This window comes from Camellia sinensis, chromosome 15 (assembly GCF_055761805.1).
Source record: "Camellia sinensis isolate YWXY chromosome 15, ASM5576180v1, whole genome shotgun sequence".
Lineage (NCBI taxonomy): Eukaryota > Viridiplantae > Streptophyta > Magnoliopsida > Ericales > Theaceae > Camellia > Camellia sinensis.
In genome coordinates, this window is record NC_138975.1 from 28,958,389 (window position 1) to 28,979,156 (window position 20,768).

A 20,768-nucleotide genomic window follows, 5' to 3' on the forward strand; every position below is an offset into this window, starting at 1 on the left:
AAATAATATTTTTTGTGAAGTTTTTTTTGGGGGGCTCACTGCCACCAAACTCTTTGTTTGGTCCATCTATATCCGGTAATTACTCGACTAAAATTGGTAATTGTCTAGAAGGGGAGAAAAATATAATATTTAACTATTGATAACTCTTTAACTAATAACTTTTATGATAAATTACACTCTCCTCTCTTGAGGATTAAAAACAATATAATTACCATACATTTTTTATATAATTACTAAAATAAATATATATTTTAATTAAAAAAATAATTTTTTTTTTCTTATTTATACGATTGACAAAAAATTGATGAAAGTGATGTAAATTAGAACCTCAAAACAGATTAATATAATTATATCAAAAGAATAAAACTAATTATATTATTTTTAAATTTCAAGACAAACACAGATTAACTGAATATTTAGTCATTGATATTTATTGATTATGATTATTAAATGACCCTAAGATCTGTGTTTGATCTTTATTCCAAGTCACTGTAGAAGTTGTGAAAGTGGTCGAAAATGATGGATCCTTTCTTACTTGGTTAAAAACTCAACTTCTGCATATGCATATGCTCATTAACATTGCACTAAAGCATTGCACTACAAAATAAAAATTAAAAAAAAAAAAAAAACATGACACTAAAGCAGTTATGCATATAATGTGAGGAAATATAGAAAGCGACACAAACAGATGTTGATCACCAAATAAAGAAAATGTGTATACATCATATTCATCGTATTTAAAGAATGCTAGCAAGACAAAACTGAGACAGACCTCTATACATTCACCAATTGTTTTTGTGGAAATTCCTGGAAAAAGTTACATGGCTAATGACAAAAATGTAACGGGTATGAATATGATGATATTCCCCAATACTTTCCTAAATTCCTAGTATAATTATAAAGCTTACCCATAAATCTAAAACAACAGAAGTGTACGAATTCTCTCAATAGATCAGAAAATGCCAAATTGGTACTGGTAACAGGGTTCAAGCTGGTAACAAGGCTCAAGCAACATTGCAAGATCGTCCTCTTCAAAATTGTCGATCGCACTCGTATCATCAAACCAACAAGCTTCCTCTGTTTCTTTCCCCATTACGATTACTCCTCTGTTTTTCTGCAAATTGTCGATCGCATTCGTATCATCAAACCAGCAAGAAGTTTGCTCTGTTTCTTTCCCCATTACCACTACCCCTCTGTTTTTTTGCTCCTTCACCATCTTCAAGAACTCGATTCTTGCTTTCAAAACCTCCAATTTTGACTCCAACTTTCCCAAGAAACTCATCGCCGACTCTGCCGATAACCCATCAAGCCAACCATAACCATCCTCATTCCCCACCAAAACTTTCTTGGCAACTTTCTCAGCACCCAAACAACAATCAGAAAAAGAAGATTCACAAGTTTTCCTAACCGGGCTTTTCTTGGCAGACTGTTTGTACATCTTGATCAGAGCTTTCACTTCGTTTGGGTTTTGGGGCCACGTGTCGACCTCTCCATTGGGGCCGAAACAGAGTGTGAAGACATTGATATCGCAGAGAATCGAGAGCTCCATTGTCTTCTTGATAACACAGTTCTTTCTCTTCATGTAAGTAACTCTCAGAGCTTTCTTGTTCTCAATTCGCTTCATGGGTTTCTTACCCTTTTCATCATCCTCCATCGTGATAAACGAAGCACTTGCAAATCAACCAACAGACACAAGTAGAGTGAAAGAAAATTAGATGATACAATCTAGAGAGAGAGCAATACCCTAGTTATAGATTGGAAGACTCAAATCTTTTGGAAGATATTCTTTATTACCATATATTTGATTTGAGATTTTGTTGCCGATTTGGAAAGTTTTGTAATTCTAAAATATAAATGATTTTTTGTAATTCTAAAAATTATAAATATTTTATTGTCAAAAATTTTTATTTAACAAAATTAATAGAAAAAAAAAGAAAAGAAGAAGAAGAAGAAAAGCATTAAATATTCTATTCTATTGGGAGGTTCTAAAAAATTAACTTAATTATTAATTAAAATATAATTTTAACATTATTAACACCTATTAATTGACTTGATAGAAAGTAATTCGAATTTTAAACAAATTTCATGATTATATTTATAATTTACCTAAAAAATAAAAGTTAAAGGAATAAAGTGAAATTAACACTTTTAACATTAAATAACTTCATTTGCTCTAAAATATTTGTTTTTTATTTTATTTTTTATTGTTTCAAAATATTAGTCTCTTTTCAAAAATTAAGGAATAAAATAATATGAATTTACTATTTTGCCCTTCTTTTAAATTCATTAATAACATAAAAAGTATAATTATGATAATTGATATTCTCAAAAATACTATCAAAGGGTAATTTTAAAAAATTAATATTTTTAAAATGTAATAATTATAATATCAAAAAAAGTTAGATTCCTCAAAAATTATTATTATTTTGAGACAGATGGAGTAACACTTATACCGTTAAAAATAATAACAATACTCCATCCGTCCTCAAATAATAGTCCTTTTTGGAGAATTTAACTTTTTTTTTATAGTACAATTATTACATTTTAAAAATATTAATTTTTCAAAACTAACCTTTGATAGTACATTTTTTAGAAATATCAATTGTTATAATTGTATTTTTTGTATTGTTAATGAATTTAAAAAAATGGAAAATTAAAAAATATATATTATTTTATTCCTTAATTTTAAAGAAAAATGACTAATATTTTGAAACAATAAAAAATAATAATAATAATAATATTTTAAAATGGAAAGAGTAATAATAATAATAATAAGGGTAAACTACAAATACACCCCTTAAGGTTTGCTTAAAATACAAATTGTCCCCTGTGGTTTGAAAAATTACAAATACCCCTTTATTAGAATTTTTTAACAAAATTAACTAAAAAAATGAAATTCATAATTGCTCTCCTGTACAATAATAAAATTACTTGAATTATTAATTGAAAAATATTTTTAACATCATTAAAAACTGTTAATTGATTTGATGATTTATTAATAAAATAGGCCATTTATTATGAAATTAGGAATCTCAGGGGTGGAATGTAATTTTCAAAATCATAGGAGACGATTCATATTTTAATCAAATCTCAAGAAGTGTATTTGTAATTTACCTTAATAATAAATACTAAATACTAGGACACAGAGCTGTCCTGGTATTTGATATAACCCAACAAGCATGACAAGTTAACACCTGTTCCCAAACAATTCCAATTCAGAAGTAACTTTTCAGTTAGCTCTTGCTCTACAACATTAGCTCCTATACCTGATGACACAGTCATAAATGCAGAAGAACATGAATTCCAAGATGTTAAAATAGATTTAAGTTGGAATATCCCTAAAGTACCTATTAAAGAAATTTATAAAATCAGTTTTTAAAGGCATCCTTTAATATTGATTTGCGTGTAAAAACTGTCAAACAAGTCTATGCTTTAACTAAAATTCAAGAAACATGTCATCTGCTAAGTAAAGAATCAATTAAAAAATATATATCCGCTGGTCATAATTTTATCCATATAGGATTAATCCAAGTAGCGGTCAAACCTTTAACACAACAAGGACTTAATTCCTCTGTTTTATTATGTTTACGCGATGCCCGATTTATTAATTATCATGAAAGTTTAATCGGTATGATGGAATCAGGACTTCAACAAGGACCTGTCCATTTTAATTGTTTTCCTGATTTTACTTTAAGTCTTCGTGACCCTCACATCTTAAAAGCTCTTATATTAAGCATACAGGTTTCTGGCACATTTACTAGAATACTTGGTGGTGCCCATTCTATTTCTTTAATATACCGTATTTATTATAAATGTATTAAAACAAATCTTAATGTACATGCTTTAGTAAAAAGTCCAAAAGACAAAACCTTACTTATTCAATGTAGTACTAGTAAAACAAACATAGAAGTTCGTAAAACCATATGTTGGAATGATATAACTCTTCCAAATGAATGGATTACAGTCAATGAAAATTATTCTCAACCACACCAATCTGATCAAAATGATGTCCGACAAATCCAACAATTCAATGATGGTTCAGTTCACATACGATTTAATCGCCTAACTAGTCACTCCTCTCGTCGTAGTACCTCTAGTATCCCTACTGATGACGATAAAATTTTTAGTACCTCTTTATTTACTCGCAAAGATCGAAAACTTTTTATTGGTCAACCCCTACATACTGCTAATAGTAAATTAAAAGGAATCGATAACTCCTCTACATTTCAAATTAGTAAACTTGTTTATTCAACACACACACATCTTCATGAAGAAGATACCACATCTCAAGATTCACCCACTCAAACAGACTTTGAAGTCATTCCTCCAGTTAATCCACAATTGTTAACTCTTAGTAAACATTTTATTCCAGATCTTAATAAATTTCATTCTGAATTTAAATCTAAAGATAATAAATTAAAACAACAGATTTATAGGCATACTTATAGTGAACAACAATAATCCAAAATAATTAAGACAGTGTATAAATTTATGAATGAAATCAGTACTGAAGTCAATTTCTTTGATTATCTTGAAAATTATTATAAAAAATTAAATACTATTACAAAAACTAAATGAAAAACTTCCCCTAATACTACTGTTTCTTCTAGTCATCCTCCTTTAGAAACCATCCTCATTGAACATAAAGGATCACTTGTACATGCTTCTCCTTCTAAACTTCCTGGTGATGAATCTAAAATTAAAAAAGTGATTGAACAAAATAATTATACAAATCAATGTTTAAAAATTATTGGTAAACAATTAGATAAAATTGAAACTCATTTTGATGATTACTCAACTAGCCACACATCAACTAGTAAACCTTTAAACAAACCTCTTATTAATCTTCCTAGCACTAGAAAAAGGTTAAGTCTAGTTACTCAAGATACTAATACTGTTGAAACTATTGAACATTTATTTACTAAGTTATCTACCCCTACTAACGACAAAGGAATTATTGTCTTAACACAACAGCCACCTTTAGAATTTACTAGTGACTCTGACACATCTACTAATGAAATTAGTCAATTAGCACAACAATTTCAAACTACTCATCTTAATCGAATCGTACATCCGAAAGTTAATCCTGCTACTCTTACAAAAAATTGGTATAATAAACCAACTCTACCTGATCTTCAATTTGAAGAAACTAATATTAGCAATCAATTTTTTGTTTCTGCTAAAAAATTGTATGAATGGAATATTGATGGTCTTAGTGAAAAGCAAATTCTTCAAAAGTCAAATCACATGTCTATGGTAGCTAATAGTTATCTTAGTAATTATCCTGACTACACTCAACCTGAAATCGTCTATTTACTTACCTTTGGTTTTACTAGTATGCTTAAATCTTGGCGGGACAAATATCTCACTAGGGATATGCGTGAAGATATTCAAAATGCAATCCAAGTTGGTGAAAATGACTTCCCTGTATTTAATGAAGACTTAGGAACAAGTAAACTTGATGGCATTAACACTTTAATATTTACCATAATCAAACATTTTATTGGAACACATACTAATATTCATTCTCGCATCCATGATCACCTTAGTAATTTAACTTGCCCTACATTAAGTGATTTTCGTTGGTATAAAGATGTCTTTACTTCTAGAGTTATGCTTAGAGATGATTGTACTAAATCATTTTGGAAAGAAAAATTTATTAATGGATTACCTAGTCTTTTTGCCCATAAAATTAGAGATGTCCTTAGTCAACCTACTGGTATTATTGAATATGATAACTAACTTATGGTGATATAATCAGTACTATTCAGAAAGAATGATTGAAAATGTGTATTGATATGAAACCTAGGCAAAAAGCAACTAGAGATAAACATAAGGCTAAATATGAAGTAGGTAACTTTTGTGAACAATATGGTCTACCCCCTATATTCCTATAGCGATCTCAGTTTTGACCCGACCTTTATTATGTTTCGGACTCGGGTTCCGTGGTTAAATATTATGTCCATGTCTTGTTTTCCTCCTTAGTCCCTTAAATTTGAGTTTTGGAATATGTTGGGCGTGTTTGGATCAGGTTGGTTGTTAGTTGGTTTTGATTGTTGTTGCCCAGATTTTGGCTTCTTCGCTAGACCGAGACTTCTTGCGCTTGAGCGAGCCTTGTAGAAATTGCTTCTTCGCTCGAGTGAGGTTTCTTGCGCTCGAGCAAGATTTGAGAGTTCTCAGGTTTCTTTCCCAGACATAGATTTTCTAGAAAGGGTGAAGTTCTTCGCTCGAGCGAGGCTTCTTGCGCTCGAGCGAGTCTGGTGAAATTACTTCTTTGCTCGAGCGAGGTTTCTTGCGCTCAAGCGAGCGTGTGCGTTTGTAAAACTTCTGAAGCTGTGTATTCTGTGCTCAAGCGAGGTCATTTGTTCTGTTTGGTCACTCGAGCGACAACTCCTTCGCTCGAGCAAAGGTCGCCTATATCAGTTCGCAGTTGAGTCTTTTTACATCACTTTTTGATTTCCTTTTTGCCAAAAACCCTAATCCAGCTCCCTCTCTCTCTAAAACTCTACTTCTCTCTACAAATCTCCTAGAATCTAAGGGTTTCTACTCTACTCCCTTTGAGAAAAAGGTAGAGCAACTTGTGGGCTTCCATTTGATCCAAGAAAGGTTGAGTTTTGGACATCTTCAAAGTTTTTCCTTCTCTGCTTTGGGTTTCTACACTTGAGGTAGGGATATTCTACTCTTTAATATGGGTTTTAACCTAGGTATTTGTCATTTTGTATAAATGGTGGAATTTGGAAAGATTTGGGTGAAGCTAGGGTTTTGGTTCAAATTTAAAAGAGGGATTTCTATGTTTGTTTCCATAAATATATATGTGGGTATTGAAGATGAGGTTACATAGGTTATATTGGTGAAATTTGGCCTTAGGATTGATATTTGAAAAAATGGGAAAAATAACCCTAATTTGTGTTAAATATTATTTTGTATGAATAATAAAATTGTTATGGTAAATATGAAATTGGGAGGATGTGTGAATGAATGGTATAGTTGGATTGATAAATCACTCACTATGGAAAATTTGATAAATTATCTGTTTGATAGATTGTATATCTGTTTTAGGCTATCGGTGGAGGATAGCTATGATTGTTGTAGAAACTGTATAAGGATTAGGTAAACTGAAACTAATCATATGAATTATGTCATTGAATATGACGGTTTGATTAAATTGTTGAATATGCGAATTGGGTAGTCATTGTATATGACACGTTCTTAAATACATTATATATGTATCATTATTTGGGAGAAGATAGGGGATGTACTCCATTGTTTGGGAGAAGATAGGGGACGTACTCCATTGTTTGGGAGGAGATAGGGGATGGACTTCATTTAAAATTAAATTGGCTAGAGTGTCTAGGGTGAAAGTCTCGAAATCTTATATATATATATATATATATATGGGTGCCGATTCCCTCAAATGAGAATTCTGTAAAATGGCAAGAAAAGTGAAGTGTTTGAATAATAGTTGCTATTGAATTGTTAACAAATAAGTTGTAGTCTCGTTTGGGATTGTTTAGATGACAAAGGACTATATTTATGAGTTGATTTGAATGTATGAATGGAAATGGAATGAGATAATGATGTTGTTATTGATTGGTCATGAAAAGATATCACTTGGTTTTTAAGTATTGAACATTTAACTAATGCTTACATCTTAGTTAATTCTCATACATTGTGTTAGTATATCTCTACTGGGTTTTGGCTCACCCTACTTGGGAAACCATTTTCAGGTACAAGTGACATGCCACTTCAAAGGACATAGTTTGGGAGGACTATGGGCTGAAGGCTCTATTTTGTTATTATTATTATTATTTTATTTTATTTTTTTGTGCTAAATGTTTATTCAAACCGAGGGCTTTACATGTAAAGAGCTTATGACTCTCTTTTGTTGTAACCAAGTTACTTCTTGGAAAGATTTAAGCCTGTAAGGCATTTTCTTTGTTGTTGTTAATCTAATATTACATGCTATAGATTCAAGATGAATATTTATGAATATATAAAGCATGTAATACAAACTCTGATGAATTAAGTATATTATTTTATGATGTTCATAAGTCTTTGGAATGAATTATTTGTACTTTTTTTTAGGGCGTTACAAGCCCCATCGTGTAAAACGCATATGAAAAATAAAAATTTTCCAAAACCATATAAGAAATATCGTAAAAAACATTCATCCTCTAAATCACACGATCAATATTATGCTAAACCTAACAAAAAATATCACAAGAAAACTAAAAGCTTTAAGAAGTCAAAATCTACCCAAGATGTTACTTGTTACAGTTGTGATAAAAAGGGTCACTATTCTAACAAATGTAAAGCTAAGCCAACCTAAAGAACAAACTTAACCAATTACACATTACTAAAGAAAATCAACGTCAAATATTTGAAATATTTAACTTAACTAATACCCCGAATCACTCTCCTCATCCATCTAGTACCTCATCAAGTGATCCTAATCTATCTAGTATTACTTCTGGCTATTATTCTCCCACTGATAATATTGATGATGATCCAATCAAACTAAGATGTAATGATACCTACTGTAAACAGGTCACTGTACTTAATAAATCCCAGCAAGAAAAAGATTCATTAATTGAATTAATTCATAAACTAGACAATCCTAACTTAAAAAGAAAATATACTAATAAATTAAAATCCTTACTAATGAACAAAGATTTAAAAAAAAAAAAAAAAAAAACCCTCATCAAGATAAACCAATTATCAGTTTAACTTCTACTTTAGAAATATTCAAAAAAGCTCACCATAAAAAAGTAACCTTACAAGATTTGCAGAAAGAAATCAACCAAATTAAATTAACAATTAAAGAATTAAAAACTAAAGAAAAATCAAATCATTAGAAGAAGAAATTGCAATATTAAAAATCAACAAAAGTCTTAGGGTATGCTTGGTTTGCATTTGAGAGATGAGTTTTAGAAAAAAAAATTTTAAAATTGTTTGGTTTGAGTTTTTTTCAAAAAAATTCCAAAATCGCTTTCTCTCTCTTACACATCAATCAATCACTTTTTCTCTCACACACATCTACTCAAATTCTCCAAAAATATCAAATCATCCTAAACTTCCAAAAAAACAACTCTCCCAAAATATACAACCAAACAAACCAAAAAAATTTCTAAACTCTCTCCCCAAATTTTTTTTCAAAAACAACTCTCCCAAAAACAAACCAAACAAGCCCTTAATGATTTCCAAAATAATAATGATACTTCCTCTGATGAATCTAGTTCTAATCACGATCCCAACCATGTCATCTTTGATAATCGATCAACTAAATCTCATCATGACAGTGATAATCACGATGACAGTAATCGTTTAAATATTATTAATAGAATTAATATTCAAAAATGGCATTCGAAATTCAAATTAGTTACTAATGATTTTGAAACAGAAGTCATAGCCTTAATTGATACTGGCGCTGATTTAAATTGTATGCAAGAAGGTTTAATCTCCATAAAATATTATCATAAAACTAGTGAACAATTAAGTTATGCTAATGGAAGTCAAATGTATATTAAATATAAATTACCTAAAGTACATATTTGTCAAAATAATGTTTGTTTTAAAACATCATTTGTTTTAGTTCAAAATATGACAGACAAAATCATTTTAAGAACACCATTTATCTTTTTATTATACCCTTTCACTACCACTAATCATGGAATAACAACACAAGCTTTTGGTTAAACAGTAAACTTTAAATTCTTATCTCCTTCTAAAATCAAGGAATTAAATCACTTAAAAGAATGTTCCATATCCAATCTATCTACCGATTGACCAAACAACTTAAGTTTCTTAAGGAAGAAGTCAAATATAAAAGAGTTGCATCTCAATTAACAAATCCCATTCGTGTTTCTAAAATTGAACAATTCAAAGCCCATTTGGAAACTACTATCTGTTCTACTTTACCTAGTACTTTCTGGTATAGAGAAAAAAACATGTAGTTACACTTCTTTATATTAAATTTTTTGATGAAAGCCAAATTCCTACTAAATCTCGTCCAATTCAAATGAATAATGAATTAGTCAAAATGCGTAAAAAAGAAATCAATGAATTACTTAAAAATAATATCATTAGTAAAAGTAAGTCACATTGGTCTTGTCTTGCCTTTTATGTTAATAAAAATGCTAAACTTGAACATGGTGTTCCAAGATTAGTCATCAATTATAAACCTTTAAACAAAGTTTTAGAATGGATACGCTATCCAATTCCTAATAAAAAAGATTTAATTAAACATCTTAGTCAAGCCGTCATTTTTAGTAAATTTGATCTTAAAAGTGGATTTTGGCAAATATAAACTCACCCTAACGATAGGTATAAAATTGCATTTACTACACCCTTTAGTCATTACGAATGGAATGTTATGCCTTTTGGTTTAAAAAATGCACCTAGTGAATTTCAAAACATCATAAATGAAATATTCAATCCCTTTAGTCAATTTTCCATCGTATACATTGACGACATTCTTATTTTTTCTAAATCCGTAGACGAACATTGGAAACATCTTCCTTCCGCCCTCCTTCTCTCCGTAATGGTATATATTAAATAATATTTTTTATTTAAATAATATTTAAAAAAAATTATCAAGCCGAGCTCAAGCTCAATAAACTCGATAAGTAAACGAGTCGAGCTCAAGCTCAACAAAGCTTGACTCGGTTCGTTTGCAGCCCTACATATAAGTTAACAATTATGTTTTAGTCTAAAATCACATGGGTGGGGCTTTCTTACAATATTTGAACCATTAAAAGTAACATATTCGGAGTTTAAGTCACAATGTATTAGTAGTTTAAATTACAAGAGGATAAAATAAATTTTACATTTTTTTTGTTGCGTGAATTTAGCTTTATGGATTTCTGTATTTTCTCTACAAACGATACCGATGTTGAGAAATTCAGGAGAATTGAATATCTAATGAAAGAGTGATTATTTGGTTTAGTAAATTTTGTTACAAAAAATTTTAAAAATATACTTTTAGCGACAAATTTAAAAAAACGTCCCTAATAAATAGTTTACTTTTAGGAATAAAATAATTTCGTCCATTTACTTTTTTTAGAAGAAAATTTTGGTCCCAAATGGATAAGGATTCATTATTAAATGTCCAATTTTGTCACTAAATTTTTTTTTTAAAAAAAATGATATTTTTTAAAACTAAAATATTATGTTATTAAAAAGTGATTTTGTTGCTAAATTTTTGTCTCTAAAATTATATTTGTTGTAGTGTCATTGCCATAAATTTTAATTTTATGGCTTAATGTTTGATGATATTTGTTGGTAGTGTCATTTAACTATTGATCACTCTTTTAACTAGTAACTTTTATGATAAATTATACTCAAGTTTAAAAAAAATATAATTAGGATCATACTTTTGATATAATTACTGAAATAAATAAAGATAAATATATATTTTTATAAAAAATAGATAATAATATTACTTTTTCCCCTATTTATACGATTGACAAAAATTTGATGAAAGTGATGTAAATTAGAACCTTAAAACAGATTAATATAATTATATCAAAAGAATGAAACTAATTATATTGTTTTCAAATTTCAAGACAAACACAAATCAACTGAATATTTGTAATTGATATTTATTGATTTTGATTATTCAATGATCCTAAAATCTGTATTATGTCTTCATTCCAATCCACTGTAGAAGTTGTGAAAGTGATTGAAAATGATGGGTCCTTTCTTAGTTAAAAACTCAACTTCTCCAGATGCATATGGCTCGTCAACATTGCACTAAAGCAGTTCTGCATATAATATGAGGCAACGTAGAAAGTGACACAAATAGATGTTGATCACCAAATAAAGAAAATGTGTATACATCATATTTATCATATTTAAAGAATGCTAGACCTCTAGCAAGACAAAACTGAGACACACCTCTATACATTCACCAATTTTTTTTGTGGAAATTCCTGGAAAAAGTTACATTGCTAATGACAAAAATGCTAAGTTCAAATAAAATACAGCTATGAATATGATGATATTCCCCAATACTTTCCTAAATTCCTAGTATAATTATAAAGCTTACCCATAAATCTAAAACAACAAAAGTGTATGAATTCTCTCAACAGATCAGAAAATGCCAAATTGGTACTGGTAACAAGGCTCAAGCAACATTGAAAGGTTGTCCATCTCAAAATTCAGTTGAGTATCTTATTGTTGTGGTTGTGGTTGGTAACAAGTGTCACGTCCCGAGAATTTCTGTGACACAAAGAGCAACGTTTGAGGTATGCCAAAGGCGCTGGAAGGTTTCAGAAGGCGTGAGAACGAGCTAGAGTATGCTGGAAGGCTCTAGAACTTGGTGGAAGGGTCCGGAGTGGCTTGAAAGATTCTGGAATATGGTGGAAGAACCTTGGAGGGTCCAGAAGAGTCTGGATGGGTCTAGAACATCCTAGAATATCATAGAAAAGCCTACAATGTACTGCACTAGTATAGAGAATTCTAGAAGGTAGTAGAAGGGTAGTTGTCCTAGATATTTCTATGGAGGGTTCTAGAGGAGAACTTGTAACCCTTGGATCAAAATGATCCTAGCCATCCATTGAGGAGGTAGATGGCTATATAAGGGGAGGAGTCTCATTTGTAGGGGATCCAAGAGAGCTCTAAGAGTAAAGCACTTGTGAGGGTGAGAGCCTTGTAAAGCTTTGTACACAACTATACTTGTATAGTGAATACATTCTTCCACCTAAACTTTATGTTTTAGGGTTGGTTTGGGGAGTGGGTTGGCTTTTTAGCTTTTTGACTTTTTTAACTTTTTGGCTTTTTTAGCTATTTTGGGAAAGACTTTTTGACTTTTTGGTTTTTTTAATTTTTTTTGTGAGAGAAGAATGTAATGATTATAGGTTGGATGTGATGTTTTGTTTGTTGTGACTAAAATAGCATATTTTGCCTTTTGTGACTATTTTAGTCACAAACCATCTTGCCAAACGGATGTGGTCGAGTGAGGAAGGCTGACTTAGGTGCAACCAAGTGAGTTGATAAGCATCTAAGGCCGCATGGTTGGCTTGGAAAATCCAAGGCCGTGACACAAGGCTCCATCAACATTGAAACATTGTCCATCTGAAAATTCGGTTGAATAACTTGTTGTTATGGTTGTGGCTGGTAACAGGGCTCAATTAACATTGGAAAATTGTCCATCTCAAAATCCAATTGAGTTGTTTGTTGTTCGTTTATTGCCATATTTGATTTGAGATTTTATGAGCTGCGTTTTGCCTAACAGAATTAACGTCAATAAAAGAAAAGAAAAAGGAAAGAAAATTTATGTTTGGTGAATTTTTTAAAATGATTTTTTGCATTTTTAATTCATATTTTTATAGTTTTAGTGATTTTTTTATTAATTTTTTTTACTTGTTAGATCTACTTAATTTTGATATACTTAAAAAATTTATAATTTGTACAATTTTTTTATAAAAAAAAATCATTAGAATGTACTAAATTTTCATTTTTTAATTTTTTTGTATTTGGTAAGTGTTTTTTTTTTACAACTATTATATTTTTAAGTGTATCTAGATTAGATGTATTTAAAAAAAAAATTGCATAAATATTTAAAAAGATCACTAAAAATTAAAAAAAAAATACCGAAAACAAAAACTTAATTTTTAGAAAAATGAGTTGATCCAAACAATTATCCCTAAGTTATCGTTATTTTTCTATTTCATTATTAAAATATTAATTTTATCTATTTACTTCCTATTGTTTATAATCTTAGATTGCATATGGTTGTCAAAATGTTGAAGCCTAATTTAATAGACAAAAATATTATTTTAAAATTTAAATTATTTAAATCATACAACAAAATACTTATATTTTTTTGTTCACTATTTTGAAATGATGTGTGGAGAGGAAGTTATATATTTGGTTGTAAGGTGTATAATATGGTCTGAATAAGATGACGTGTGTTTAGTTGCATGATTTTTTTATTTTAATTTTTTAATCGGAAAGCTCAAGACTTAATACATTGTATATTTGATAATAAGTCATTCAATAAAATATATTAAAATACAAAATAGATCTCAAATTGTAAAATTACCCATTTTACTCATTAAGTTTTCACCATTATTAATTTAGACATGTTATTTCCAATTAGCTCGTGTGAATTGAAATTTAAAATTTTAAAAAAAATAAAAATAAAAAACTCTAATGACGAAGGCCCATTTGGCAATTTAAATAATAATAAAAAATTAACAAATTATTAAAAAATCTAATTCCGAAAACGAGGCTTACAAGATTAAATTGATAATTTAAAATGAAATGGAAGAAAAAGATAACTAACAAATGCATCTCTTCAAGCTTGTTTAAAATATAAATTTTTTTTGTAGTTTTAAAAATCATAAACATTTTCTTGTCAAAAATTTTTATTTAACAAAATTAATAGAAAAAAAAAAGGAAGAAGAAAAGCATCAAATATTCTATTCTATTGGGAGGTTCTAAAAAATTATCTTAATTATTAATGAAAATATAATTTTAACATTATTAATACCTGCTAAATGACTTGATAGAAAGTAATTCGAAATTTAAAAAAATTTCATAATTATATTTATAATTTACCTAAAAAATAAAAGTTAAAGGAATAAAGTGAAATTAACACTTTTAACTTTAAATTACTTCATTCGCTCTAAAATATTTGTTCCTTATTTTATTTTTTATTGTTTCAAAATATTAGTCTTTTTTCAAAAATCAAAGAATAAAATAATATAAATTTACTATTTTGCACTTCTTTTAAATTCATTAATAACATAAAAAGTATAATTATGATAATTGATATTCTAAAAAAAAATGTACTATCAAAGGGTAATTTTAAAAAATTAATATTTTTAAAATGTAATAATTGTAATATCAAAAAAAGTTAGATTTCTCAAAAATTATTATTATTTTGAGACAGAGGGAGTAACACTTATACCGTGAAAAATAATAATAATACTCCATCCGTCCTCAAATAATAGTCCTTTTTGGAGAATTTAACTTTTTTTTTATAGTATAATTATTACATTTTAAAAATATTAATTTTTCAAAACTACTCTTTGATAGTACATTTTTTAGAAATTTCAATTGTCATAATTGTCCTTTTTGTATTGTTAATCAATTTTAAAAAATGAAAAATTAAAAAAATTATATTATTTTAGTCCTTAATTTTAAAAAAATGACTAATATTTTGAAATAATAATAAAAAAATTCTTTAAAACAGAAAGAGTAATAATAATAACAATAATAAAGGTAAATTACAAATACACCTCTTGAGATTTGCTTAAAATACAGATTGTCTCCTATGGTTTAAAAAATTACAAATACCCCTTTTATTAGAATTTTTTAATAGAATTAACTAAAAAAAATGAAATTCATAATTGCTCTCCTGTACAATAATAAATTTACCTGAATTATTAATTAAAACCTATTTTTAACATCATTAAAAACTGTTAATTGATTTGATGATTTATTAATAAAATGAATCATTTATTATGAAATTAAGAATCTCAAGGGTGGAATATAATTTTCAAAACCATAAGAGACGATTCATATTTTAATCAAATCTCAAGAAGTGTATTTGTAATTTACCTTAATAATAAATACTCCCTCCGTCCCAAAATAATGGTCCCTTTTGGGGAATTCAACTTTTTTTTGGTAATATAATTATTGTACTATAAAAAAGTTGATTTTTCAAAATTACCCTTTGATAGTACATTTTTTTGAAAATATCAATGTCATAATTGTACTTTTATATTATTTATGAATTTAAAAGAAGGGTAAAATAAGAAATTTATTATTTTTGTACTTGATTTTTGAAGAAAAACTAATATTTTAAGATAATAAAAAATAAAATAAAGGATCAATATTATGGGACCGAGAGAATACTAAATACTAGGACACAAAGCTGTCCCGGTATTTGACATAACAGAAAAGCTTCATACCCCCACTGGGGGTCGACCCCCAATGAGGTGTCGGCTCGGATTGGTTCAAAAAAAAAAACTTTTTTTTTTTTTTTTTTTTTTTTTTTTTTTTTTTTATTTAAGTTTTCAGCCACTGGGGGGCGCGCCACGTCACTGGGGGCGCGACCCCCAGTGGGTGTATGGATCACGGCTCTTGACATAACCCGACAAGCATGACAAGTTAACACGTGTTCCCAAACAATTCCAATTCCAATTCCTAGAGCAGTATACAAACCCTAGCCCACAAAAAGGCGAAAAAAATTCTTAACTTGCAGACATTGAAAGCTCGCAGATTGAGATTGTATTTAGGTTGAGAGATTTGGATTAGTGTATTTAGGTTTTATAGATTTGATCAATAAAATGGAGGAGATTGCAGAGGGAGTGCACAACATCACCATCACCGAAGCAAAGGCGAAGAATCGTATTCAAGTCTCCAATACCAAGAAGCCTCTCTTCTTCTATGTCAATCTCGCCAAGGTAAACAAAACCCTAGTCCCCAAATTTGTGATTGTGTTCTGTTTTGTTGATTTTCATTTTTATTTTTTTGAATTGTTTATTTGATGTCTCTGCAGAGATATATGCAGCAATTCAATGAGGTGGAGCTCTCAGCTCTTGGAATGGGTATTGTGTTCTTTAACTGCTTATATATATCTATTGCTTAAATTTTCTCTCTTCAAAGGCACCCTTTTTTTTATTTATTTAAATTTTTGTCAGCTTCTTCCATGTATGGAGATTTTTATTTTTATTTTGTGGTTATTTTTGTAGCCTATGTTAACACCCAAAAATAAAATAAAATAAAATTGGAGAAAACAAAAACATCAACGGGTTGGTATCATATCTTTAACAAATTGGGCACAATGGAAATGGTGCCAGGCACATCTTTGCGCCATGGGCGTTGCATGGCTCGAGTGCACCTTGCGTCTAGGTGTGAGCCTCAGTGCACCTTTGATAACACAGAGATTGTGTAGTTCTTTTAATGACTTTGCTGGTCATAATAATGTTTTTAGTTAAGACCATAACTTTCTTCTAGTACTGGACTTGATTGGGGTGAGATGGAGAGCCCCTTGCCTTGCCTTTTCTAGCCTCTCCTTCTTGCTTGCTTACTTAGCTCTTGTCTTTGTGACTCTTCCTCTTTTCTAGGTTTTTTTTTTTTTTTTTTTTTTTCGGAGTGTTAAAACGGTAGATTTTTCATTTGCTGATGAATTGGATCTGCCCCGATTCAATCAATAATGGGATTCTTGGCTAGAGAAGGTTCTGTGACATGGACGCCTGGCCCCATTCGGTCGGTTGGTTGGCCCACCTAACAGATGATGAGATTAAGGACACAAAATGTTATGCATAGTTCGCGCGGAGAAAAACTCATATTGAATCGCTTGAATTGATTTGTGATTCATACGCTTCCAACAACAATGTATTAGGGAACTTCAATCTTAGTCAGGACAAATTGATGAAATCTCTCTCTCTCTCTCTCTCTCATGCTTAGATGCTGGTACATATTAATTAAGGGACAAGGATATTTATACGTCTTAGGCCAAGTTTGGCAAGTCCATAAAAAGTCAAAAAGTTACTCAAAAAGTTAAAAAGTTAACACTATTCACCAAAAGTCAACAATTACGGCTGCACAACTCTCAATCCTAATTTTCTCCAGCACACTAATTTATACAATTTTTTAATACACATTTTTTCATAAAAAGTCAAAAAGTTAACCTAAATATCCATATTTTTTTCCTCAATTTTTTAGTCCAAAAAGACAAAAAGTGCACTTATTTAGGACATCCCAAACAACCCCTTAGTTTGTGTAATGCTTGTTGACTTCCAAGCTTGTTTGACTATTAGAAAGATAACATGTTTAACGTTTTTTCCCTTTTCTTTTTTGTAATTTTTATAAACCTTGTACTGATACTTGTAAAAAGCGTGTGCATTCATATATTCTTGTTCACATATAAATGTGTATAGATATATCTTGTTTTAATATGCACCAAATACTTTCCCTATATTTATGTCATGAAACTGTATAGACTGGTATTACCAACCAAACCTAAAACCTCAACCCTCAACCAGGAAAGGTTGTGTTGTGATGCATTAAGCCATCGAACCAGGTGTGGTTCTGGCAACTAAAGTAGGACACCCTAAAATGGAAAGGGCCACCAAGTGGTTATTTATATCACTGTTGATATGGGCACTGATACTCTAATGTAATATATGGTGATGATTCTAGTTCATGTAGTTATGTAAACAATCTCGAGCATAAAATTGGAATATTGTTGGACAAATGGTTTCTCAAAGAGACAGTTGATACCTAGGGTTATTAAATATATTTAGATTTGATGTTGGCCTCTCATTAGTTGTCATCATTAATTGTTATTTGTCATCTTCATTTGTTGTTGTTGTTATTGTTTGTGTTGCTTTCTCTGCCTATGGACTGTTGTCTTTATTGACCAATGTAAAGAACAGTGGTATTGATATTATCATTTGATTTACTACTGCAGCAATTGCCACAGTTGTCACAGTTGCAGAGATTTTGAAAAATAATGGGTTTGCTGTCGAGAAGAGTGAGTTTTTGCTACTACTGGTTTAGCTGTCCTAACCTTACTCACCACTCAATTTAGTAGTTGAATTATTGGAATGCTGAATTTGATTTTCCGAAATCAAAACATGCAGAAATTATGACATCAACGGTGGACATGAAGGATGAATCTAGGGGAAGACCAGTCCAAAAAGCCAAGGTAAGTGGGACAATGTGAAAAGAAGATTTTTACTAAATTCTTGGCTATAGTAGAATTGAAATGAATGTAGGCTAGCTTTCTAACAGTTAGGCTCTAGCTGTGCCTGCATGTTTAATTTGTTATTTGTGGTCAGTTCTTATGATCCTGAATGTCTTGTAAAGTCATTATAGGAGATTATTAAATCCACGTGAACAGACATAAAGGTTGTAGATTTAGCTATCTTCTTTTTAACTCTTTTTTTTCTTTACTTTTAAGGTGTGTGTTTGGAATTAGGATTTGAGGAGGGAAAAGAAAAATTAAGGAAAATGTGACAAAAATTTAGCTTTTATTTCATTTCCCTTTGCAAGTCCCTCAAATCCTAACCCAAACACAACCTAAGAATATTGGGTCGTACCTTGCAACCCATGTTGAGATAAGCTTTTTACATTGTTAATGTTTCTATTTCAGATTGAGATCTTACTGGGGAAGACAGCAAAATTTGATGAGCTGATGGCTGCTCAAGCAGAAGAGAGGGAGAGGGAGAGGGAGAGGGAGAGGGAGAGTGCAGAATTGGAGGTCCAAAACTGAAAGAAGAAACGTTTGTTGCATTCAATGTTGCAATAGTGATAATTGTGTTTGCGCACGCATGCTCGTGGTTGTCAGTTTCTGTAGTAGTGTTTTATCTAAATTTGTTGTCCTTCGAGTGGCATTAAGACAGTTTTAGTAGCTTGCAGCTTTAATTTTTTTTATTTTTATTTGCTTATGTAGAGATACATTCTCAGTTCTAAGTTTCATTTTGTTTAGTATCTATTTCTTTGAATTTGGTCAAGGAATCACCTCTTCGATAGGGCCCCGTTTGTTTTCATAGGTAGGATAGGAGGGATTGATAGTGAAGAGATTAAGTAAATCAGTAATGATTAAGACTTTCACAAAATATCATCCCCACAATCCACATTCACTTGTGATTGGACCAAGTAAGAAAAAAAAAAAAAAAACAATACAGACACATTATTGATCCACATCACTGTGAGGGTAGTAAGTAAAATTATGTTTGTTTTGATAATATTAATTGTTAGTGTAAGAATTGTTAAATTATTTTTATATAAAATTAAAAAATACAAAAACATTAAAAATTAATGTTCAAAAAAAATATTCAACAAGTAAAATCTAAAAAAAAAAAAAAAATTCCAAAAAAATAAAACAAATAAAATAATGATTTTTACTTAATAAAAAATACAAAAAAAAATTAAAAATTAATGTTCAAAAAAAATTCTCAACATGTAAAAATAAAAAAATAAAAATTTTCTAGTCCTTGAAATTATTTTTTTAATACCATATTAATCTTCCTGTCAAGACTTATCCTAATATTAAGGAATTTGGAGTCTTCATCCCATCTTTCAAAACAAACATTTTATATAATAAGTCCATCTCACTATTATTCCCAATTCCTTTCCTATAACCCAAACACAAAGGGGCCTAAGTCTGTTTATTTCAATTTATTACAATTGTATGAATCATATGAAAATCTTGATTCATATATGATCAAGACGGCTGCCAGTTGATTAAGAAATGGATAGAATTTTTGAGAAATTGACAGTATCGCGGTGATAATGAACAAACTATGGCCTCATTTGGCAATATAATTTTTTTAATTTAAAAGTTAAAAAGTTATTAAAAAAATTAAAAAATTAATAATTTATACCAAAAAGTCAAAGGCTCTGTTTGGTAGAGCTTTTAAAATTTAATTCTACCCCTTAGTTTGAGTGTGTTGTTTGGTTACAGTTTTAGAAAATTAATTCCACACCCACTTTTCAATATTATATGTCACATCACTCAATTCAAACTCTTTTTAAAACTCACAATCAAATAAATTTTCTACACTCAAATCATAATTCTAAAACTCATAAACTCAAAAGGGAGCAGCTTGTGTCCAGTCCGAGATTGGATTGGACAGTACTGTTGGGCTCGTGGGGGCCAACCACGGATCCTATTTTGATAATTTGAACCATTTAATGTGTAGAACTCGTCAAATACTATATGCCTGTAAGAAATCATATTGATCGAATATCGATAGTTATGTGATCAAAATAATTTTTTGTCAACCGTTAATTTGTTCACCATCAAA

At 29.7% G+C, this 20,768-nt stretch overlaps 2 protein-coding genes across 2 annotated transcripts; one reads left to right on the plus strand and one right to left on the minus strand.

Annotated features, from left to right (window-relative positions):
- Nucleotides 1-952: 952 nt before the first annotated feature.
- On the minus strand, nt 953-1,654 carry LOC114280359 (agamous-like MADS-box protein AGL63). The gene has a single exon (XM_028222718.2). It carries the CDS (start codon nt 1,652-1,654, stop codon nt 953-955), a length of 702 nt encoding a protein of 233 aa, XP_028078519.2.
- A 14,443-nt stretch (nt 1,655-16,097) lies between these two features.
- On the plus strand, nt 16,098-19,472 carry LOC114280389 (uncharacterized protein At2g34160). Its single transcript, XM_028222747.2, has 5 exons — nt 16,098-16,415; nt 16,511-16,559; nt 18,428-18,490; nt 18,600-18,664; nt 19,112-19,472. Exons 1-5 carry the CDS (start codon nt 16,299-16,301, stop codon nt 19,229-19,231), a joined length of 414 nt encoding a protein of 137 aa, XP_028078548.2. The 5' UTR covers nt 16,098-16,298; the 3' UTR covers nt 19,232-19,472.
- Nucleotides 19,473-20,768: the final 1,296 nt, after the last annotated feature.

What these genes read in the sequence shown, in the direction of transcription:
- LOC114280359 (XM_028222718.2), bottom strand. Translation starts at nt 1,654, where the DNA reads ATGGAGGATGATGAAAAGGGTAAGAAACCCATGAAGCGAATTGAGAAC.
- LOC114280389 (XM_028222747.2), top strand. Translation starts at nt 16,299, where the DNA reads ATGGAGGAGATTGCAGAGGGAGTGCACAACATCACCATCACCGAAGCA. An exon ending in TGGGTTTGCTGTCGAGAAGA is followed by an intron (nt 18,491 to 18,599) that starts GTGAGTTTTTGC and finishes CAAAACATGCAG; the next exon opens with AAATTATGACATCAACGGTG. An exon ending in GACCAGTCCAAAAAGCCAAG is followed by an intron (nt 18,665 to 19,111) that starts GTAAGTGGGACA and finishes TTTCTATTTCAG; the next exon opens with ATTGAGATCTTACTGGGGAA.